Genomic DNA, 14,142 nt, shown 5'->3' with positions numbered 1-14,142 from the left:
CACTAGGGACCAGCCACCCAGGGACAAACAGTGTGCAGGGCCCAAGGCCCCATGAGATTTAGAACCACCCACACCCCAAGGCAAAGGCCTTGCCTGACACCCAAGAGGACAGGCTACCCATCCCAATGCCCCAGCCAAGCAGCCTGGGGACCAGGGCATCACCACCCATGGTTGAGTTTCTGAGATTTAGAGTGATATCATCACAGTGAACTCTGATAGGTTAGAGGGAGCAGACCACAGTCACTGGGTGTGGTCCGGTACAGGACTCTGCAAGTTTGGAATTGCTGCAGATACCATTCTGTTTAACAGCCGGGGTGATCATGCAGGAAACAACTGGGTTTCCAGGGTTGGTGCATAGTTTTACACTAACTGCCTGCTGCTCTTCAGAGTGCAACATCATGCGAGTGCCTATTAAAAGTACTAAAAAAAGCTTTTTGACATGATAAAGTTTTATATGGAAGCATTTTTGTTTTCTTGGGAAGAGTATGTGATTTAACGGTTTAATACTCAGATAAACGGTACACAGGCCCAGGTGCCAAGGGAGTCAGCATACTCCTCATCCAACACTATTATTTTAAAATAATTCTAACATTTGTTGTTAGTCAATCAAAGCATCACAAACAGACAGATATGTATAACATAAATATGTATGATAGTGTAAATCAGACTAGAAATGGTGGCATATAATCTAAAATGATTAGAGATGTGTTTAGAAAGACATTTAATGCTTACTCAAAACTGTGACGTATTATTATTATTATTATTATTATTATTATTATTATTATTATTATTATTATTATTATTATATGATGAAGAGTTATAGGCCATATATTTGATTTTTTTTTTTCTACATTTATTATTGGTTATAGCCTGTCAACGATAAACTGTCATCATGGATCATTTACTGGAATCTCAATTTCTAAACATGGAGAAGAGACTGCAACTTAATCCACAACAGGGCATCTTTTTTCCACTGCTAATCTAAATTTAGAGATAATTTTATTGTTGAGCAAATAAAATACCAGTATGTATTTATTTATTTAGTTATTATGGATAGTTGTTTGTTTATTTATTATGGGGAGAGTGATATATAATTTTTTAAATCAAGTTTTTGCACCGCTTAAAGCAAATACGACTAAAAGAAACCCGAATTTCCCCCCGTACTTGAAAGCGTTGTGGAAAACGTCATCACTAAGCGACGCATTGTATAAAAAAACAAACTTGTATTCGAATAGTGTCTGCCATATACTTTAGTAAAGCTTGTTACTTTTATGTATCTCGTGCTTTGGTTGTCTCATTAATACATTTATGCGGTTAGCAAACGACGTTAAGCCGGTTTTGATACTATTTCCTTCAGCGCGTGAGGGCTTGCGACCAGCTTCAGTGACTAAACCCGGGGTCTTCCTCTGAGGATGGACAGTGAAATCCAGCGAGATGGGAGAGTCCTGGATCTCACAGATGACGCCTGGAGGGAAGACAGACTACCTTATGAAGACGTCACCGTCCCTTTGGTAAATGCTGAACTTAAAAACAGCCTTACCTCGAACCAGCGTCTGCAGCATGGAGTCACGGCCTAATGCAAAGTATTTCATAATGGTTCAGCCAGAAGAGGAATTCGCAGTAGGTTTGTTAGACTGCTCATGTTAATGCAGCAGAAATGGAACTTGAGTAAAATCAGTAGCGTCCAATGAGCACACAACAAACCAAATTTGTTGTTAGCATGTTAAAAAACATCTAATCGTTAAATTATCAAAGGAATCAGATGAAATGGGCTCTCAGATGAAGCAAAGGTCTTAGGTCTTTTCAGCAAGACACAAACGTAAAATCTCACGTCCAGCATGATCAAAGAACGACAGCAAAGCGAGAGATGGATGCTTTAACCGATCAGCTATGTCCTGACCTAAACTCAGACATTCGGGAAAGTTTAAATCTGTGATTTAAAAAATGGATAAAAATAGAAAAATAAATGTCTGAAAGAATATTATAAGTATATATGTTTGCTGTTGTGTCATCAGTGAACAACCACATGCTCCTTTCTAATGTCTCATAGAGAAAATTAGTTCCAGGTATTCAGTAAAGGCTAAATACTGACTTCCCTGTAATCCTGCTGCTAGTGTGGTAAAGTAGAGTGATCTTCTCTTCCTTCTCATAACGTTTTATCCCATCTGTCCTTCTTCAGAGCGAACTGCCTGAGGCTGAGCAGGACAACGGAGGATCCACAGAGTCAGTGAAAGAACAAGAGATGAAGTGGACAGACCTCGCCCTGCAGAGCCTGCATGAAAACACACCGAGTACTGGAAGCTGAAGGAGTAAACTGCACATGACCAGTGGTCACAAGTTACCCATTACCTGTCTGTATTTTATTGTCTTTAACAGATTGAGTATGTTTTAGCAGAATGAAAATGATGTGCAGGTTATTTTGACGCTTTGTTTAAATATATAGTAAACAGCTGCTTTAAAAAGGCCTTGTCTCTATCAGCACACTTGATCATTTAAAAGATTCTTTTCCAAACTTGTATTTTGTCCATCAATCTTAACATAAACCCTGGTCTCACTTTTTAAACTGACAATAAAGCAAAGCCTCGCAAAGGTGATGAGATGAATGTGGTCCTGAGCCCAAATCCATGAAGTATGTTCACCTGCCAGGCCAAGTCCTTGACAAGCTGAGCAATTTTCTCCTTGCTGTTTCTGAGCCACTTTTTCAGATCGTTTAAAGTTACTTCTGCTGGCTTGACCACTTTGGAGAAAGCACCACAAGCTAAGTTATTTTGGAGATGGTCAAAACTGGAAACAAGCAGGGAAAGGGACTGTGGCACGTTGTGTGTTTATTAAAATTGAACCTTCTTAAGCTCTGCCTGCATACTTTATCCTCATAATCTTAAACTGAATGCAATCATGATATATGTGGAAAGGGGGATCCTCATCATCGTCATGATGAGGAAGAGCAGTAGTGGGGTTGTAGAGCTGTGTTAATTGGAAATATATTAAAGACGGGTAACTGTAGTCTGCAAATGGTTCAGGTATTTGATTGCCAGTCCAGCAGCTGTTATTGTTTCTGGCCACTAGATGTCATGGCAGGACATTAGTGTCACTGTGCTCAAACTATTCCCAAGCAATTCATATCGGCAGTCTTTGGAGGATGAGCTGAGCCCATCCCAGCTTTAACGCTTGTGTGCTTAAAACACATTAGTGTAATTCAGGAAGTCCTGAAATCTAAATGTAGAATCCTACCAGACCCGAATCATCCAATGACTATTAAAGAATCCTTCATCTGCACAAAACGACATTTGAGATATTTTCTATTACCGTTCATGTTTGAGAACGAGCTGCAACCACTTCTGCTGAGATGCTTGTAAAATATAAACAGAAACACAACACAGTGCTTTCTAAAACACTTTAATTAAAATAATTCAAAGTTTTTTAACATAATTTTTATTCTAATATTCCCATTTTTTAAAACAATGTCTACCTTTTGTCTTTAGTATGTTTTAACCACAACTAAATCAGCACTCATCTCTATTTTTGTTTAGTCACGCTCGACTTACAATGATCACATCCTACAATGACTCTGCACATTTTGGCTTTTAGCTCCAGAGAACAATCATGAAACCAGGCTTTGTACTAACTTTTCTCTTTTGTTGTTGTTTTGATGTTTTATTTTGTATAGTTATTTAACCTGTGCAACACGGGTTTGTATAAATAAATCTTTATATAAATAAAGATTGATGTGATTTGACTCAGAGACTTCACTGGAAATAACCCGAATGGGAAAATAGTCTGGTGGATCCAGAAGGTGGCGGGTGCAAAAGAGGACAATGATACCTTCAAGTCCCATCATATCATCCAAATGCTGAGAATTCAAATTGTACATGACCAAAATGCCTCAAATTAGAAAGAAAAATGATAAATTATAAGGACAACTCCACGAGAATTCATTGTGTTTTGCCAAACTACCTTGGACTATTCTTGATATGTTGTAAAATAAACCGCCCTGAACAAAACAGCTTCTTTAAACTTTACTGAGACACACCAGAGCACAGTTTTATATTTAGACTTTAGACATATTTATATCGTTTTATTAAAGTTTCTCAGCAGTAAATAATTATAAATATTCCTGAGGTAATAGGAGGCGTCCCACAAGTGCTATTTGCGCTCGACCCGCTCTTGATTTGTTATTTTCCCACACCACACAACACGTGAACGCAGCATATTACAATAGCGGCTTTGCTCACGAGCGCTTTGTCATGAAGCGGCCGGGTGCAGAGCGGCGCGAGGACAACAGACGGTCATATGTTTGTACCGTGTGCACAGGAACGAGGCGTCAACGCGTCACAAATAAATAACAGTTAGTCTCTGAACTTTAAATATATGTTTTATTAAGGTGTTGTATCTCCAAATAAACATTACATAAATAAACATAAACTAGTTTCTTACATTATTAAGCTAACGTTTAAGGGAAGCAGCTTCTTATAATTAGCATTATTATTTTTTCACAGATAAAACGGAAGTAAAGTCCAGAGACAGCGTTTAGCTTACATGACTTGATGTGGTTGGATATATAAGCAAGATTTTTCAGCAATAATAACATAGTCCAGGCCTACAATAAATTACATTAAGAGACAAAAATATGATTTATTCTTGTCAGTATATATATATATATATATATATATATTATATACACACGCAAAATACCCTCTCAAAATGAGTTAATATTTGCCACCAAGTCAGATAGTGTTTTGTGAATATGTTAATTATGTGCTTGTCTAGAGGGGGAAATTGGGGTTCAGGGCTTACATAATGCTCAGACAAGGTGTCCCGTATGGAGATATGTCCCGCTGCAGGGCGGTCATATCGTGTGCACAAATCCCATTCACCATGAGCCAGCGTGCAGCGTGACACGCGTGTTTTGCACCCGGTTCTGTTGTTCCCAGGACGCTATAAAAGAGCAGCTTTCTCGCGGTCATTCATCGCACACCTGCTCTGACAACATTCCTCAGCTGATCTCTGAAAACAACCAAGCCAGCCTCTGAGAAAATGGACCCTTGTGAGTGCGCAAAGAGTAAGTGCCTTCTTCCTATTTTGAGTGAAAACATTTCATGGCTACGACACTACTTCTTTGTTTCCAGATTAAATTAATTTGGCTTGTCTGTGTTTAGCTGGAACCTGCAACTGCGGGGGCTCCTGCACGTGCACGAACTGCTCCTGCACCACCTGCAAGAAGAGTAAGTATCTCTGTCGGTACTCGTTTAAATCTTGACCAGTGTTTTTAACTTTTAAATGTTAGAGGAAAAATTCTTGATAAAACTGCATCAAATGTCCAATGGATCCAGGTCACCTTCCTGCACAAGTGGCGCTAATCGGGTTTAATTAAAGCTTTAAAAAATTATTATTTTTGTAACGGGACAATGCTGCTTGTCTCCGTGTCTGCAGGCTGCTGTTCGTGCTGTCCTTCCGGATGCAGTAAATGCGCCTCTGGCTGCGTGTGCAAAGGAAAGACCTGCGACACAAGTTGCTGTCAGTGAGGAGCCAGCACCATCTTCCTGTTGATCCTCGAAATTTTTTTTTTTTTTTTTTTGTTTTTTTGTCCTGTTGCAGATATGTAACGCGTGTAATTTTGTACTTGTATAAATGGACTTGAAATAAAGACTTGATTAATGCACAAGTTGTGTAGTGTTGGCTTTGGTATTCGCAGTAGCCTGTAAGATGAACTCAACTTATGATTTGTTGAATAAGACCACTCCTTCAGAAATATGAACACGCACACGCTGCCATTGTCGTCGAATGGCTGTAGACTGAACATTTCCATTATGAACAGCGTTTCTCAGTCGGACCAACTCTTGCACACCTGGTTCAGATGAGTTAAAGTTTAGTGCAATCCAGATGTGTAAATTGTACGGCAACTAGAGAAAAACTTAATCGCGCTAAATTCATGCGGCTGCAGACTTTTTTTTTTTTTTTTTTTACTTTTACATTTCAAATTAAGCTTCAGCTAACCCCCACACAAAGGGGCATTCGTCAGAATCTTTTCTCGCACTGACCTTAGCAACGGAACCGTAAGACGCCAGTTTCTGTGGGGACCGTTATCAGTGACGTACATCGGAAGTGCTACGACATTTCTGTGTTTGGGGCCAATTTGCCATCAGAAGTTGTTTGTATCGCTGTGGTGAGCACGTGACAACCTTTAAAACATTACCGTTTCTTAAATTTGAGTGTCTGGACATGCCGAAAGTCGTGTCACGAAGTGTGGTGTGCTCGGACACCAGGGACCGGGAGGAGTATGACGACGGAGAAAAGCCTCTTCACGTTTACTACTGCCTGTGCGGTCAGATGGTTTTAGTTCTGGACTGCCAGCTTGAAAAACTGCCCATGAGGCCTCGAGACCGAGCTAGGGTGATCGATGCGGCTAAACACGCTCACAAGTTCTGTAACGTGGAAATGGAAGAAAACGCGTACATAAAGAGAGCCGAGGGCATCGAGAGACAGTACCGTAAGAAATGTGGAAAGTGCGGGCTGCTGCTCTTCTACCAGCACCAGGAGAAAAACAATCCCGCCACCTTCATCGTGGACGGAGCCGTTGTGAAATTCGGACAGGGCTTCGGTAACACGAGCGTCTACAGCCAGAAGCAGCCAGAGGCTCCGAAGAAGGTGCGCGTGATGATGACCAAGAGGACCAAAGACATGGGCAAGTTTAGCTCCGTCACCGTCTCCACCATCGACGAGGAAGAAGAGGAAATCGAAGCCAGGGAGGTGGCGGATTCGTACGCCCAAAATGCCAAGGTGATTGAGAAGCAGCTGGAGAGGAAGGGCATGAGCAAGAGGAGGCTGCAGGAGCTGGCAGAGCTGGAGGCCAAGAGGGCGAAAATGAAAGGCACGCTCATCGATAACCAGTTCAAATAGATCCAGGATCATCTGGGAGATTCAGCAGCTTCTCCATCTGACAGGACAACAAACAGGACATATGTCTGTCATTTTTAGTTCATTTCTAACATTATTTTTTCTGTAATTAAAGAGAAAATAAACATTTATGGCATTTTTTGAAAAAATTATGGAACATTTGTGTTTTTGTTTGGTGTAAAGAGCAGAAGTCTTCACCTGTCTGGCATTTTAAATAACCTTCCCCAAGTCAGCCACAACTTCTTGGAAAAACGGCACCAAACAATTTGTATTCAGATAAAATTATTTGCAGCTCGTTAATTTTACTGCCCCCCCAGTTCTGAAAACTTGTCATGTATTTTGTAGGAATTTGCATCATCCTTACAGGACAGTTGGCGCCACATTTAATCCTTTCATGCAGGATTTTTTTTTTTAAAAAAGGAGCCACATTTATCTTATTATGCATGCAGTATTTTAGTTCTACAGACCTGTACAATGATGTTTTTATTTTTTATTCATATTTTACTTTCTAAGATTGTTATTAAATGGTATATTATATTGAATATAACGGAAATATAAACGGCTATTGAATAGGTTTGTAGTGACCACTATTTATGAAAGGGTTAAAATGCATATAAGTGTGTAGAAAACAAAGGAGAATGGAAAAATATTTAACTTTTTAAGCTAAAACAAGTGGAAGAGGGGCTCCCTGTGTCAGGTTTTTTTTTTTTTTTTAATCCATTAGTGGATCACATTCATTGATTTTCTGTACCACTTCGTCCATTTCAGGGTCGCAGGGAAGCAGGAGTCTATGTCTGCAATTAGCATGTGAGAGGCAGGTACACCTGGACAGGTCTCCAGTCCATGACAGGGCCGTGGATAAAATGAAAAAACCCAATAATATCTAAATAAATTAATTAATATGCACATAGTTTAACAGCTCCAGCTTTAGATATGATCTGTGCAGTTTGTTTTCTAATTAAATGAAGAAGTTCAATTATGTGGATATCTTCACATTCATGTAAGAGGCCTATTTCAGTTTTTCCGTGTTGGATTATTCATGAATCTGTAAAAAGTGGGCCAGTGTCTGAACAACGTCAGACTCATTCATGCAGATCAAAAAACAGGACAAACTAGGACAAGAATGCGTTTCGCTGACAGGACCACAACCACCACGTCTGGTAGAAACATGCAGCTTCTCCTTCCACACAGAACTTTCTCAGATTGTTTCATTATCAAGTTGTTAAAAAAAGCTTCTGTCTTTAAATATAAAAGTTGAACCTGAAGTGTATGAATCTTTGTAAAGTGTTTTTTTTTTATTATTTTAATTTCAAGCCATTGTGATTCTGTCTTAAGGTTCATCACAGGGTTGGATTGATTGGAGTCATTTCAGCTAAATTTTCCATATAGTTGAAACAGTCACATAAGCACTATAGTGCTGCTCTTCATGCCTACTCTACTGTATAACAGAGAGAACAGTCTTACACAGGCTATCATATTATATAATGACGTTTATAGCTCTGGGTTTGTGCGCCACATGACCAGACCAGTGCAACACACTGAAGCCTGGAAGGATGCATCCATCAACCATCTGGTTTTTAAGATTCAAGCTGCAGCCAGTGATTTCTTCACAACAAGAGTTAAAGCTGAAGGGAAAAAGACAGCAGAGGATGTTGGTGTTTTGTTTTTCAGTCCATATTCAGGCCTGATTTTCTCTCCATGTGGAGCAAGCAGCTGGTAAGACACCTGATCAACAAACCTGAACAAACATCTTTAGAGTCTCCAAAAAAAAATTAATTGTTGTGTGCATTCATATTGAAAATAAGACTAATAAAATTTAAACACTCAAGATCATACAGAGACACCAATGTATAACGTTCTCATCAATTTTCAATAATAAATGATACACAAAGGGAATGGTGATGTGCTTACTAATCCTACTTTATGGGCATTAGAAACATGTCAGAACAACAAACTGGAATCTTTAAAAGTCGCTGTTTGTCAGCACTCTGTGTTCAGCAAAAAACTGAACTCAGTGCTGCAGCCTGCACTATAAAGCTGTTGTTTCACATTACTCAATGGAAGTATGCAAGGTTAATTCCTCTGCTGGTTCATGAAATGCTAAAATTTAAATGTAAGCTTTTAATATGTGTAAAAATGTCGCTTCAGTAACACAACTGATGCCAAAAATATGTGGATGGGTTTTTAGAGGAAAGTTTGTTTCAAAATCCCAAATAGTGGAGAATTTCCCAAATCTAACTACATTTTTATTCAAGCACAGATGACGAGATTATTTTACTGCTATGGATATGAAATCTTATCTTCTTTGACCCAACTGGAAATAGGATTAACCAATTAAAATAATTTATTAAAAAAGGCACCTGGTTTTCAAAAGGCAGTGATAGTTTTATTGAGTTACAGTGAAGGTACACAGTTAGCCACTGGTTCATTTGTGTTGACTGTTATAGTCTGTCAGTTTGACATCAAACTTAATCTCAACTAATTTCACATTTTATTGCTCATCAATCCTAAGAAATTAGGTCTATAAATATAATATATGTATATAATTACAAAATGTTGTTTTTACATTCTGTTTAGAAATATGTGTGATATAGATTCACAAAGCAAGACACTTTTAACCTCCTGTCATCACAATCATTTGTCATCCAAAGAAGCACAACTTCCGGTATGGGCAGGGTAACAACCAATCACCATCCACTCCAGAAGTACCGGGGCAAATAGACTGTACTTTCATGCTAACCGAAACTAGATGATAACTGTAAACACATTAATTTATCGAAAAGTACAGACAGGAGCATACCTTCATCAGTCTGCCGTAACAGGTATGAAGTGTGTCCGCCATCAACAGCGAAAAATATATATTTTGAAGTTAGCCAAAGTGCATCCATGTGCGCGAGCGTTAGCGTAATAGCATGCTAGCTAACATTGTGGAGCGCCGTTCATTCATTTTGACTTCAGGTTAACTAGTAGCATGCTAACAAAACTACCCGAAGGCTACCGTCGAGAAAAATAGTCCAAATGTTTGGCTGCCATCGTTATTACTATTCCCTAAAGCTGAACTTACTCTTCAAATATTATATTCTTGTTGTTTCTCGGAAAGTAGCTTTCTACTATCTTTATGCTAACAGCAGCCCTCCATGCGCGCGCTGGAATTGTTTGTTGATTTTAGCTGTCAACGGAACCCAGTGTGTCATTTAAGCATTTAAATGCGTATTTCATTGACATTATAATGTGAATAAAACAGCAAATGGCAGTTTTGTGAATATACGTTCCTCGAGATATACGTTACCGAATATTTCCTCTCAGTTTACTGAGTTGTTGGGAGTCCCCAGTACAAGGCTCAGTCCACACCATGAAAACCTGTCTTGTAAGGAATGGGTGATTATTATAAACTAGTGACTTAATGAGGTTTACAGTCGTAGTGGAATTGCCCACGTGTTATTGTTCCGTTTTTTATTTCTTAAGATTATACAAATCAAAGAAATGTACACATCAGATGCTGACTCTTTGCTTGAGCTTGTGTAAATCTACCGTCCTTGTTTACTGTAATGATTGTAGCACCAGCATTAAGAGCAGTTTTAGAAGGGGTGACTTTTCTGTGCTGATTTCTGTACATTTAAGTGAAGTATTTATTTTATTTTATTTTTATGTCATTGTATTTTGGTATTAGGTAGCTGCATTTGCATTACTCAAGCAGTCAAAGTCTCAGTCCTCTTTTGTTTACATCCGAGGTGGGAAACCCTGGTACTCCAGGTCTGCTGTCCTGCAAATTTGAGATGTTTCCCTGTTGCATCACACTTGATTAAAATGAATAATTCACTGTGCAATACTTGATCAGCTGTTGAACCATCTAATTTGACTCAGTTGTGTTGGAGTAGGGAAACGTTTAAAACCTTCAGGACAGTGCCCTGAGGACCAGGGTTCACCACTTCGAGTTTACATTATGGTTCCAAGCAGCCAGACTTTCTTGTAATATTTTAAAGTGGTGTCTAGCAAAAAACATTTTAGAGAATTTTGTTTTAATGTTAGCACTACTGAGCTTAGCAGCACCGCCTGATGAAGGCTTATTCTGTATCTTTCATCCTGTCTCTTCTCTATGCTCTAAACTTTGAAACTAAAATAACACATACTGACAGGCATAAAATGGTAGTTTTGCACCAACAAGGTGATTCCTGGAGAACTGTATGGCTTGTCCCTTATCCTTAAATAAAAATCCAAAGACTTGTCACAGAACCTGGGACACTACAGATCCCTTCAGTCAACCGAGAACCAAACCTCTGTCAGCAAAGGTCTCTGTGGAAGGGTGGCTGTCAAGAAGTCATCTCTATGAAGGTGAAACTGAGCGAAAGTCACAGCCATTGTCTTCCTCTGTCTCTGTGCAGCAGTATGGATGCAGAAGGGTTTGGGGAACTTCTGCAGCAGGCAGAGCAGCTGGCTGCTGAGACAGAAGCCGTGTCTGAGCTGCCACATGTTGAGAGGAACCTTCAAGAAATCCAGCAGGCCGGGGAGAGGCTTCGATCTCGCACCTTGACCCGCACCTCCCAAGATGCAGCAGACGTAAAAGCGTAAGACATATTTGTGTGTGCAGTAAATCTCCCTTTATTGTTTGAGTTATGACTCAGAACTGTCAGATGTGATGATGTCTGATTCATTAGCCATATGTCAAATATTGCACCTCTTATTTCAGGGTTATTTTGAAATTAAGATTTTTTTGTATATACAGTCATAAATTGTCCATAAAATATTAATGTTATATATGTATTTACCAAAGTGCCAATAAAAGTAACAACAAGGTTTCATTAATTCATTTATACTAGCTATTTGGTCTGTATTTTGTTTTATTTTTAACGATTCAAAACATTTTCTAATTTGCATGGTGGTCTGTAGTTAGTGTCATAAAAATGGTAAATCCTTTTGTGCCATCTAGTGGTTATCAAACACAACTCCTGCTTTCTGGCTGCTGTGGTCTTGGTTCTCTAACAGCCTTTCTCTTTTCCTGTCAGGTCCATCCTTCTTGGTTCCAGAGGTTTAGATGTCTTCCACATTTCTCAGAGATTGGAAAGTCTAAGTGCAGCAACCACCTTTGAGCCCCTGGAGCCAGTCAAAGACACTGATATACAGGTATGAATGAAATAATTGGCATTGTCCAGTCTGCTACTAGCAAGCTGCAATTGCAGGGTTGCGACGCTTACCGTACATCAGTTGTTTTACCAGATGAAGGCTCATGCACCACTGAAAGGTTTTAGTGATCTGAAATGGAACATGATTTGTCCAGTGAATTCAGAACATTTTAAGAGATTTTCAGGATTTTCCACACTTTGTTTCAGATTCGGCCCACACACTGTACTACATAGTGAGAAAGCTAATAAAATAGTTCAATGGTCCTAAAGAAACGTCTGCACCTTGACAGGAGTCCACATGTATCTAACTTAATTCATTGGATGCAATAAGGAAAACACACTAGTATGTGGATGGATTTACATTTAATGGTACATGTTAGAGTGAAACCCAAACCAAGAGGTTAGGAAAGAGACACCAACAGACACTGCAACTTTAGCCTGGAAAACAGAGATACAAGCTAATGATGCCAATACTGTCATAATTTTATACATGGAAAATAAAGAGCAGAGAGATGAAAAGTTCTCTGTGCATCATGGGACGTCGTTTGTTTTCATCTGTTTAAGACCTGGATAAAACTAGCAGCAATGTTATGTTTACATATCATGCTTTACTGCCCGACGCTTGTCTACCTGGTAGAGTCCACCCTCGTTAAATGAAGTCATCTCCCCATGCATTTATACTCACATACTCAAATTTTCTTTTTACATATTATTTTTTTATTTATTTCCAGTATTTATGAGTTATTTCAGAGGTGTTTTACATAGTTTCAGACTGAGTGAAACCACTGTTTTTTTTTCAAGAACTTCTGTACTCACGGTCTAGAAACCGTGCCGTAAAATGTAATATTCATACTGATGGATATCCGTGTCTTAGATATTTTCACACCATGCTCACATAGCTGTAAACTGTGCAAATGGATTAGGAGCCTATCAGGGGATAAGGAGCGATGCCGTTATGTGCATGGCTTCAGTGTTGCTGCAGAGATGTTGTTTTATGCCCACAGGCGAGGATTATCTCTGACCAGCCAGCCACTTTTTCAAACCAGATACCAAGTAATATCCGTGTGAATAGATTAGGACCTCAGCTGAAGATGTGCTAGATTAAGTACCTAGTACCAAGAAGTACCTACATTGGAAATCAAAAGATAGACGGACAGATGGACAAAAGCTGGGATGCTGTACCATGGTTGATTTTAATTGGATATTTGAGTGTTTTTTAATAAAAAGAAATTAACAAAACGCACTAAAAAACAAATTTGATTTGTCATTGTAGAGTATTGATTGTTGAGAAAGATAGATAAAAGCATCTGTATGTTATCTCCCAACAAGCAACAAAACATTTTTAAAGCTTGTGTTGATTATAAAACCTTTTACTGCTGCTGGCTTACAGGGCTGGAGATCAGAGAGGTGATATGAATGATTTGGATGACTGTTTTAATCTGTGTTTAATTTCCTGTTAGTGTGTATTTATATATATATATATATATATACATATATATATATATATATACACATGTGTGTGTGTGTATCTCTTCCCACTTTTTGCCTTAACGCTCTTTCTTTCTGTCATTCATCTTGCTGCCCCCCCCTCAGTTCTCTACCATGTTTATCCATAGCTGTGACACTAGTTTAACTCTCTCTTCTCTATAGTCCTTTTTCCCTTCTTTTGCTGTGTCTTTCCTTCACATTTACAACCCGGTCTAATGGACATGTCTTTTATTCTTCTTGGTCGGCCGGATGTGTTCTAGCCTGGGTGGGTTTGACAGAATGACTGGAAGAGCACTTAGCTTCTGACAGCATGCTGTGAACACACACACTTTTCCTGTCCTCCCTGTTGTGATTCATTTTCCCTTGTTGTCCTATAAGAAAGCCGTGCTTTCGGGTTACATTTCAGCAGAAATTTGACAGGAAGATCCCGTTGCTGTTTCTGAAACACAAATACAACCCAGTTTAAGCAGCCAGACCCACCACATGCTCTGTGTATTTAATAATGTTGGGAGTATTTGTTATTGAAAAATTAGTAGACAAATTAACTGCATAGTAGAGTTTTATAGTTATTGTTTGAAATGGCTGATTCTGTGTCCAGCTTCTTATTTAACTAGCTAAATGTATAATGTAGCCTTATCAT

At 39.0% G+C, this 14,142-nt stretch overlaps 4 protein-coding genes across 7 annotated transcripts in view; all 4 read left to right on the top strand.

The window, feature by feature from the left end:
• Nucleotides 1-1,184: 1,184 nt before the first annotated feature.
• Nucleotides 1,185-3,276, top strand: anapc13 (anaphase promoting complex subunit 13). The gene is made up of 2 exons (XM_041997296.1): nucleotides 1,185-1,511; nucleotides 2,180-3,276. The coding sequence occupies exons 1-2, from the start codon at nucleotides 1,413-1,415 to the stop codon at nucleotides 2,303-2,305; spliced, it is 225 nt and encodes a 74-aa protein (XP_041853230.1). The 5' UTR covers nucleotides 1,185-1,412; the 3' UTR covers nucleotides 2,306-3,276.
• Nucleotides 3,277-4,901: 1,625 nt separating this feature from the next.
• On the top strand, nucleotides 4,902-5,659 carry mt2 (metallothionein 2). The gene is made up of 3 exons (XM_041997297.1): nucleotides 4,902-5,059; nucleotides 5,157-5,222; nucleotides 5,431-5,659. Exons 1-3 carry the CDS (start codon nucleotides 5,035-5,037, stop codon nucleotides 5,520-5,522), a joined length of 183 nt encoding a protein of 60 aa, XP_041853231.1. The 5' UTR covers nucleotides 4,902-5,034; the 3' UTR covers nucleotides 5,523-5,659.
• A 431-nt stretch (nucleotides 5,660-6,090) lies between these two features.
• steep1 (STING1 ER exit protein 1) lies at nucleotides 6,091-7,304 on the top strand. The gene has a single exon (XM_041997295.1). It carries the CDS (start codon nucleotides 6,220-6,222, stop codon nucleotides 6,895-6,897), a length of 678 nt encoding a protein of 225 aa, XP_041853229.1. The 5' UTR covers nucleotides 6,091-6,219; the 3' UTR covers nucleotides 6,898-7,304.
• Nucleotides 7,305-9,580: 2,276 nt separating this feature from the next.
• nup93 (nucleoporin 93) overlaps nucleotides 9,581-14,142 on the top strand; it is a 36,622-nt gene continuing 32,060 nt past the window's right edge. For 2 of the 4 annotated variants that reach the window (XM_041997285.1, XM_041997284.1), the window contains exons 1-3: nucleotides 9,582-9,716; nucleotides 11,280-11,459; nucleotides 11,898-12,015. In XM_041997285.1, the coding sequence (XP_041853219.1) occupies nucleotides 11,281-11,459; nucleotides 11,898-12,015 (297 nt within the window). In that variant the 5' untranslated portion in view covers nucleotides 9,582-9,716; nucleotide 11,280. Of the gene's footprint in view, nucleotides 9,717-11,276; nucleotides 11,460-11,897; nucleotides 12,016-14,142 lie in introns of all 4 variants that reach the window. The other 2 variants (XM_041997282.1, XM_041997283.1) reach the window with 2 other exon arrangements.

Source organism: Melanotaenia boesemani, chromosome 10, assembly GCF_017639745.1.
Source record: "Melanotaenia boesemani isolate fMelBoe1 chromosome 10, fMelBoe1.pri, whole genome shotgun sequence".
Taxonomy (NCBI): domain Eukaryota; kingdom Metazoa; phylum Chordata; class Actinopteri; order Atheriniformes; family Melanotaeniidae; genus Melanotaenia; species Melanotaenia boesemani.
The sequence above is the reverse complement of the archived record's forward strand: the minus strand, read 5'-3'. Positions and strand labels throughout refer to the sequence as shown.

Excerpts from the sequence above, each read along its gene's own strand:
- mt2 (XM_041997297.1), top strand. The coding sequence starts at position 5,035 with ATGGACCCTTGTGAGTGCGCAAAGA. Across the intron at positions 5,060-5,156 it reads CCCTTGTGAGTGCGCAAAGA|CTGGAACCTGCAACTGCGGG; the intron begins GTAAGTGCCTTC and ends GTCTGTGTTTAG. Across the intron at positions 5,223-5,430 it reads CTGCACCACCTGCAAGAAGA|GCTGCTGTTCGTGCTGTCCT; the intron begins GTAAGTATCTCT and ends CCGTGTCTGCAG.
- anapc13 (XM_041997296.1), top strand. The coding sequence starts at position 1,413 with ATGGACAGTGAAATCCAGCGAGATGGGAGAGTCCTGGATCTCACAGAT. Across the intron at positions 1,512-2,179 it reads AAGACGTCACCGTCCCTTTG|AGCGAACTGCCTGAGGCTGA; the intron begins GTAAATGCTGAA and ends GTCCTTCTTCAG.
- steep1 (XM_041997295.1), top strand. The coding sequence starts at position 6,220 with ATGCCGAAAGTCGTGTCACGAAGTGTGGTGTGCTCGGACACCAGGGAC.